We start from the raw sequence: 9,022 nt of genomic DNA, 5'->3' as shown, positions 1-9,022 counted from the left end.
CTTAACAACACTGGGATCTGGAAGAGTTGTTATATGACAGGTGTTCTAGTTGATGTGAGGAATTAGACAATGAAACGGTCTGTTACGGCGAGTTCTTATCGTGCTCTGAACGGAACTGTGGGTAAACCACTAGAAATGTCAACGCTAATTGATTAATCAATGTCTGAAGTGATAGGGTCAAAAGCTGCTCCCTGACGTGACCTTCCAGTACAACTGGTCAGATCTTCATGTAGTGTTGGCCATTGAAAGTATAAAAAAACGAAACGAAATATAGATCTGTATTTTAATCCGATTGGGAAAAAATAAAGTGTCAATTTCAGTAAATTTGATGCATGAATAATTGTGCAAAGTGACACCTTTCTACATTTAAAATTTTCAAACCCTAGAAAGAGGCAATGCTGATTTTGTGTTTAGCAGTCAACAGTTAAAGCAAGAAACAACTTCCGCTTAATATTTCATAACAAATAAAGAATCACTAATTCAAATAACACACCAGATCAACACTTTATTTTGACTTAAATCAAAAAGGTTTAATGTCTTTAAAACTGTTCCTGAAATCCTGAGAGATTTAATATCAATTGACTAACCCTCTTCTATTGCCATGTGGGTTTCCATTGTTACTCATCCTTTTTCATAGCACTTTAAGATTGAGACAAATATCATAATTCATGTCCTGTTTTTCTGAATACTGGTATAAAGTCAGTGGAATGGCTATATAAAGTTATATACCTTTGTATTGAGTCGTTTGTACCTGGTCATGAATAAATTATTCAAATTCGTGTAAATTGTTAGTTAAATCTTACGACATTATGTGTTCTATGATGTTCAGGATTCATTTAAACAGGGAGATCTATTAATTTACACAAGTCAATAATCACATCTTTTGAGGTATCCCTTGCGAACTACAATATTGTAGAAGTTGAATCTCTAAAATGATTACCAAACCATATGAACGTGATATGGTCAATATACTTTTTTTTATTTTATTGTTTATAAAACAAAAAATATCCAGAGTCACTTGATTTTTTTCGAACAAAGCAGATGATGCTGATAAGACTTGAATAGATAGTTTAGACTAAGGCTATTTTAGTAAATTGTTCATCTAATTGATGTGGTTGTTTTAATATAGTAGCTGGTATATTACCGTACATGTTAGCTGTCGGTGAATATACCCATAGTTTACCAACAGAATGTTGATTATTATAGTCTATAAACACTATTTCTCCTTGTTTTACATTTAAACCTGTTTCTGTTAAACTTCTATAATCACATATCACAATCATCTTAACAAAATCAGGAGATCGAGGTTTATTAAATGGTTTACTTATAGTCTGAGCTTTTAAATTGTCTTTTATCGATAGACTTGAAATGTCATCAATATTGGGTACAGATCCTTTTAAATTGGCTTTTATTTCTGGAATATGGATATTTGGTGTAGATCCTAAAAAATTGCCTTTTATTGCTGGAACTGGTATATCATGAACATTATGTACAGATACTTTTAAATTGTCTTTTATTCCTGGCATAACCGGACTAGAATCTTTCATCTTTTGTACAGGTCTATTTACATTTTCTCTTATTCCTGGAACTAACAGACTTTGAATTTTATGCACAGATCTATTCATACAATCTTTAATACCTGGAACAACACTGTCCTGGAGATTAAACACAGACCTCTTTGAATTGTCTTTTATACCAGGAACTAGATTGTTGTGAAGATTTAGCAAAGACTTGCTTACTAGTAAACTGTCACTCATTCCTGGAACTACACTATCATGTATTGATTTATTTGAATTGTCTTTTATTCTGATAACTGCATTGCGTTGCAGATTTATCAAAGACCTAGATAAATTCTCCGGAATCTCACCTTCTTGGAGACACTTGACAGATCTATTGGTGTGTTCAGGATCAGAATTAAAATGGTCTGGTAAAGAGTTCTTTATGATAGGTTTTGGTCTGTATGGTGGTGGGCGAGGTAAACCATTGTTCTGATAAACTGGTTTAGGTTTTATAACACCTTCTGTATCTCCACTATCACTACTTCTTCGTCTGCTGGTAACAGTTTCATCAATATCTGGAATAATATCAGTATCAGAACTCTTACTTCTTTTCAACGGTTCATAATCTCTTGGTGGTAATGGCGGTGGAACATCTGATACAATGTCTTCTGAAACAAATAATATAAGTTTTATTTAAATATCATGCATTAAAATACGTCCAAACAGCAGCGGACAGAGGCTGGTGGCCAGGGCATCCAATCAAGAGGATAATTAAATTAATTTTTTGAAATTTGAAATTATCATTGTTAACTTTGTTGTACAAGCTGCCCAATTTAATTTCTTCATTCCGTCTGTTTTGAAGTATTTAAAATGTCTTCGGTCCTCACATTTCTTAGTACTAGGCATCATACAATCAAGGAGTTGGTCCTGGGCATCACCAAATCTGTGCATGCCACAGCACCCAAATGTCAGTAATGTCCCTACTCATGACTAATTGTGCCAATTAGAACTCTTTGTAAATCTTTCATAAAACAAAAACCAATGTTTCTTCTATAGTATAGCAGTGATAACAATGCTTTTCTCATATTTACCACAATAGCATAAAAATTACATTTTTTCAATTTGGCATTAAATATAAATTAACTTCGCGTGAGACACGTCAATTTGCACTGCTTATCTACTTACCCTGAAACTTTATACTCGGGTGTTTTTCCGTTTAAAGATAACCTAGTTACCCCAGTACAGCTGCACAGGGCTCCCAAGATTTTAGGGCCCCTTCAAAATTTCTATTTGGACAGATTCGTTTCATTATAAATGTGTTTTAGTTTGGGGATTTATTATGTTACATTAAAGATGTATTATTGGTTCATAAAGATTTTACGTTAGATTAAACATATTTTTTTTTTCAATTTTGCAATACCTTGACTATAAAGTATGAAGTCGTGATTCTTTTATCGTCCCTGAGTGGATACAGACCAGTAATTAAATATATCAAACGCTCATCTTACCTTTACTTTTAATACTTGGATCTTGTTTTAATAAACAACAATATGAACTTGGTATAAATCCTTCTTTATTATTCGATTTTCTTATCCACATCCTTCCTTTATCTTCTTTATTTAATACTTGAACAACTTCTCCTTGTTCAACACTAATATCGTTGTCTTTTATACCACATAAATCAAATAATACTACATATTTACTAGCATCCGACTTATTAAAATCAATGTGTCCAGTATTAAAATCCGCACTCAAGCCTTTAAAACTAACAGTATTGACTTCAGTACTATCTTTAGTACAAATAGATTTCAATTGAATATATTCAGTTTCCCCACTTAGAATATCTGCACTCTTTCTCATTACACCCCCAGTCGTAATTCCTTTAATACCATTAGTACCACCAGTAGTAAAATCTATATCATTATTGTTATTCTCATCATCTTCTGGCTCACTCTCTTCTTCGATCTCCCACATAGTAAAATCATTCTCATGATTAGATAACATCGAACGTCTTTGGTAAGTCTTGTAAGGTATGAGGAAAGAATTTGGAACGAACCCTTCCCTTCCCTCTTCGGTTATAACGTAAGCCCATTCGTTTTCTCTGTATAAAACATAGGCGTCTTGTCCTTTGCATATTTCCAGTTCGTTTTGTCCACAAGGTAGGAAATCATGTTGAGCTACCATTCTAGAATCTGGTTTCAGACCATGTTGTTTTTCCAATCCTACTCTAACCAAAGTATCAATACTAGCACTGCCTGTTATACGTCCTAGAAACGGGACTGAAATATAAAAGAAGGCGTTAATCAATGAAGACTTAAACTATACCGAGTACATTTCTGTACTAGAGAGCAAAGGCCGATTGGTAGTTGGTGAGGAGAAGGGATGTAAGTGGGCCTTTGAAAGCAAATGAAATGAAATGAAATGTGGTTTTATGGCACCTCAGCTCCAACCGGGATATATTGCGCCAAACATATTCCTTTGAAAGCGAAGCGAGTAACCGTGCACTGGGTTCGGGTCACAGTCCCTATTGGATTATTATTATTACTACTATTAGTAGTAGTGGAACATTTTGAATTAATCTATGATAGAGATTGAATCCAAGAACTTTATATTTGGAAAATCAAAATAGTAGACCGCGCACCCATCTAAATCCGACACTTAGAGAAGGTTCCTCGAACCAAGGGCGTGGTGACGGCTGATTTTGCATGAGAAACCAGATCCTGCGGTGCGGGGGAACAAAAACCCAATATTTATATCAGGAGGGATTCTCTGCCCAAGGGGTTGAGAAATGTTGGGCTGTGTGGGACATAGTAAGAGTCGAAATGTAGCATATCTGAGTCACAGTTTGTGTTTGACACTGGTTCATGAGCATTATGAATATAATCATAGCATTGAAAATACATTGAAAGTGAAACCACATGATTTTTTTTTCATTTCATTGCGGGGCACAAAATCTCAAACCTGTGACGCAACATGCGTCATTGCATCCCCTTCACTTAGCCCCAGCCTCGAACAGAAATGGAAGTCTTGCAATGCTGATGACTGATGTAATTAAGTATAAAAATCAAATCAAAGCTCTTACTACGATACTGAACGTCGAAAATAGATAATGACAATTAAAATAACACGATAGCTGAGTTGGCTTAGCCTATCTATTTTTCATAAAAAGTTTTCTTACCTTTTTGTTTCTTTTCTTTATTTTTCCCCGATCTGCTGGGACAGAGAAACGCCATTTTGTCGACATGTAGATATTTGTGTACTCCTTAGAAATCAACTTTGACTGGTCATAGATTATGATATAACTCTCTCATAAAACCCCGTGTTATGGCTGACCGATAACGGATAATAGTCATCTAGCTTATTGTTTTTAACATGTCGATACAAGTAAAATATTTGATATATTAACAAATTATTATTTCAGTTTTAGACATAACAGTTACGTCTAGCGTCTTCAGAATGGAAAGATCAAAACCCGTTTGATCGGGCACATGTCTGGCCTTTAGCATGCGGTTGGGATGTACCCTTCGGCAACGGAAGGGACAATTCTTTTTTGATATACCGAAGGCTTTGTAATTCTCCATGTTTTGTGTGAAGGTTTCGATAGTTACATCGGGATTGTAATGGATTAAAGCGCTAATTCTCAGTTGGATCAACAGTCCTTCACTAATTCATCATTAGACCGGATTAACGTTGATTAAGTCATTAATATCGCGTCGCTACGGGATAAAATAACTTGTAATTAACTCATTAATTATAAATTAATTGATAAGTAGGTTTTTCTTTAATTGAAATAGTTCTTGTGAGATTATTTTTTTTTGAATTAGTACCTAAAGAATTCTTTTCTTTTTTTAAATGAAAATCATTCTTCGGTAAAAAAATACATTTAAAAAAAAATAAAAACCTCCCTCGTAAATTCAATGTGATATAACAGATTTAAATTATCGTCCTAAAAAGAGGTTCTGTCCCTTTATAAATTTGAGTAATGTTTTAGTGTCTACCTTCAAAACACTCCCGAACTCGCATCCCGTACGCACCACGAAGAACACTCAGGTGATGATTTTTTTATCTTCTAGAGTGGAATAGATACAATAGTTGTTAGGGCGGAACCAGGAAACTAGTCCCTTAAAGCAGCTGTCCCAGAAATGTTATTTTAATTTAATAAAAAAAAAAGGTTTATTACAGTCCCTTCTGCCATATATCTCGAATTATCTGAAGAAAATAAAAACGATCATGTTTAAAATCATGTGTGACTGGAGCAGGGCCCACGGGCCCTGGGACAAGCAACTCGGCGAGGGGTCGGGGGTCTCTCCACATTCAGAATTTTTGTTTCTACTTTACGATCAAGTAACAGTGCATTTTTAAAACATTACTCGGCATACCTCCGGGCCCCTCTAGAGCACGGACCGATGGACACATGTCCCAGCTGCTCCCCATCCCCATCTCACGGGCCCTGGACTGATGACATGTTTCCAATCACAGCTAGATAACCATACTTTTGACATTTTATTCCTTTCTACGTCTTTTCATTCTGAAAGATTTTACACAATCCACATGGACAATCCAGTTACTATCCAATGGGCCGACGCCCACTTCTCCTACATTTTTCCATGCCCATTGACCCGACGCTGAATATTCCGCCCGCATTGGTCAGGCGTTGTGTGGTCGTATTTTCCTGTCTATCATACGTATAGACAACTTTGATTTGTATTTGATTCTAACCGTAAATAAATGAATTTAGACATTTTGCGACATTTCAACATCTTGTTCTGAACTGCAGCCTTTCGGGATTTGTTGGTGGCTAAGTGGGTAAGACGCTGGCTCGATAGCCTGGAGGTCGGGTGTTCGATCCCTGCACTGGCCGAGAAAGTTCATCCACATTTTCCGGCGTGGTTTCCCCTTGTCAGTGATGCATGACGGAGGGCCTGACAAGGACAGCTGTCTAGTCGTTCGGATGGGACGGAAAACCGAGGTCCCGTGTACATATTGGTGTGCACGTAAAAGATCCCATGGCAGTTGGAATTCGATATAAGAGTAGGCCGTAGCACCGCTGCCCGGGCAAAATTTCCCTCATAGCACACTGTATGGCGTATGCCCGTCTTCATTAGCCCAGTTTAGGAGCAGAACAGTAGGACGTTAAATCCCATTTCATTTCATTTCATTTGATGTGCGTATTCAGATTTTGAACTGGGGTAGGGGGTGGGAGCGTGGGGGTTTGGGGAGGCAGATTTAATTCTTACATAATGCATCTTTGATTATGTACATTTTAAAGACAATTTCGACGTCTTATTCTGTAACTAATTAGTAGATCTCAAACTAATTTGAATATGATTACTGGACAATGTTTATTTTGATCATTTGAAATATGATGACCAGAGACACCTTCTGGGGTCAAATTTGGATATTTTTGAGACAATTTCGCTTATCTCTCCTGAACCGTTCAACTTGGTAGATTTGAGCCAAATTGGCAGACATGTTGCTTATATAGTGGTCATTCATTTTTGTTCACATCAAGTCACTTAACTCTGCTTCGGTGGTCGCCCTATTAAAGGACACATATTGACATTTTAAACGTATTCTTCTAGACCGCTTGATGAATTTTATAAAACATAATGTCATATGTCTTGCACAGTTGATTCTTATTCAGAATTGTGCAAATCAATTTGCTTAGCCCCATAGTGATCGCCCAGGGGCATCTTGCAGGGTGAAATTTTCTATTTTCCACGTGAACCAAATTTCGCAGGAATGTGATACAGTGGCTTAGACATGAGACCGACAAAATATTGATAGAACAACAGAAGACAGATTAAGCCGACCCGGACTGCTGTTATGTTAGTTGTTTAATATTAGTATAACGCTTTTTGTTAAAATAAAGTTATTTTAGAAAGAAATTGTGATGTAACATGTGTTGTAATATATTAAATGTACCATTGTTCAAAATATGACTGACATTCTCCCTCTGAATAAACAGTCATATTTACAGTTTGTGCGAACCGTGTTAGTAGATAAAGAGTCGTTTTTATTCACGGGCTATAACACATGGCAACGAACAGATTTAATACATGTATAATAATATTATAATCAGAAAGGAAAAGTTTGTTCATTTATCATGATATTATAATTCAAATAATACATAAAATAACAATTCTATCATAAACAGACCCGGTAGTTCGCAGTGCCGAATTTAGATGAAGAGATGCTCTAGGTCTAGACTATTCCACTAGGCCACTCAGAATCCCCCCACCCTCGCGACTTACAAAGGAAGACGAAAGTGTGTTTTTATACCCCTGTCCGTCCACAATTTGTTTGTGAACACTCGATAGGTCACAATTTTTATCCGATTTTGACGAAACTTGAAATATTAGGTCTCTCTCCCAAAGATCTCGGTTCCTTTCGATATTGGCATCTATAGTACCATAACTTCATAGAGTGTGGTCCCTGATTGTACGAAAAATCCCGTTTTTAGCTTGTGGACACTCTGGAGGTCACAATTTTGATCCGATTTTGATGAAACTTGAAATGCATGTTTATAACCCAAAAATCTTGGTCCCCTTTGATAATCGCGCATATCCGAAAGCCACTTCCTGGAATATGGCCGCAGATTGTTCGAAAAATCGCTTGTGGACCAGCTAGAAATCACAATTTGTATTCTGTTTTAAAAACCGTTTAAATATATTACATTTACACATCAATAAAGGTTCAGTTCGAATTTCGTAAAAACTGACCGAACCCGCTCCTTGTACGTAAATAGTGTAAAAGTAGTAATACCAAGGTTGTGGACCCCTTAGAGGTCACAATTTTTATTCGATTTTGATGAAACTCAAAATATATCTTTATATCCCAAAGATCTCAGTTCTTTTGATATTTGCGCATTTCAGACCATAACTTTCTTGATTATGGCTCCTGATTGTACGAAAAATCGCATTTGTTTTTAACTTGTTCTTTATCCATCTCTTGCATCATTTCAATTCGCACTGTAAGGCGTATGCCAAGCTTCATTAGCCCAGTCGGTGCAGAAAAGTATGACGTTAAACCCCATACACTGCATGGCGTATGCCAATGTTCCTTAGCCCAGTCGGTCCAGAAAAGTAGGACATTAAACCCCATTTAATTTCATTTCATCAAGATATTTCAGGGTATTCCTATTGAAACGGAGGGTTGGATGGCCGAATGGTTAGCACGTGCGCGCTGTATCATAAGGTCTGTCATTTACTCAACTGGCTCGGTTTCGATTCCCCAGTTGTACGTGACAAGGGGTAGGGTCGCCTTCTAACCTCGTAGGTTTTTCTCCGGGTTCTCTGGTTTCCTCCCACTGCTAAAGACCCCTACGCGTAAGCGAATTATAGAAATAAAATTGAACCATGTGTTAGTCCCGAAATGACCTAGTTTGTGTCGAGTGGGCGTTAACCTCTCTCTCTCTCTCTCTCTCTCTCTCCCTATTGAAACACTTCTAAGATCATGCATGTTCATTTTGTCCAGGTAATAGTGTATTATTATTTTATATTGGATCTGTATACTTTAACATT

General features: G+C 36.6%; 1 protein-coding gene across 1 annotated transcript; it reads right to left on the bottom strand.

Annotated features, from left to right (window-relative positions):
- Positions 1-2,990: 2,990 nt before the first annotated feature.
- Positions 2,991-5,522, bottom strand: LOC126809676 (SH3 domain-containing protein Dlish-like). The gene is made up of 3 exons (XM_056098970.1): positions 5,498-5,522; positions 3,509-3,778; positions 2,991-3,289 (listed from the first exon to the last, which is right to left on the bottom strand). Exons 1-3 carry the CDS (start codon positions 5,520-5,522, stop codon positions 2,991-2,993), a joined length of 594 nt encoding a protein of 197 aa, XP_055954945.1.
- Positions 5,523-9,022: the final 3,500 nt, after the last annotated feature.

The sequence above is a fragment of the Patella vulgata genome, chromosome 2 (assembly GCF_932274485.2).
Source record: "Patella vulgata chromosome 2, xgPatVulg1.2, whole genome shotgun sequence".
Classification (NCBI taxonomy): domain Eukaryota; kingdom Metazoa; phylum Mollusca; class Gastropoda; family Patellidae; genus Patella; species Patella vulgata.
The sequence above is the reverse complement of the archived record's forward strand: the minus strand, read 5'-3'. Positions and strand labels throughout refer to the sequence as shown.

What these genes read in the sequence shown, in the direction of transcription:
- LOC126809676 (XM_056098970.1), bottom strand. Translation starts at nt 5,522, where the DNA reads ATGCGAGTTCGGGAGTGTTTTGAAG. An exon ending in AGTTCGGGAGTGTTTTGAAG is followed by an intron (nt 3,779 to 5,497) that starts GTAGACACTAAA and finishes TTTATATTTCAG; the next exon opens with TCCCGTTTCTAGGACGTATA. An exon ending in TTACAAGACTTACCAAAGAC is followed by an intron (nt 3,290 to 3,508) that starts GTTCGATGTTAT and finishes TTTGTACTAAAG; the next exon opens with ATAGTACTGAAGTCAATACT.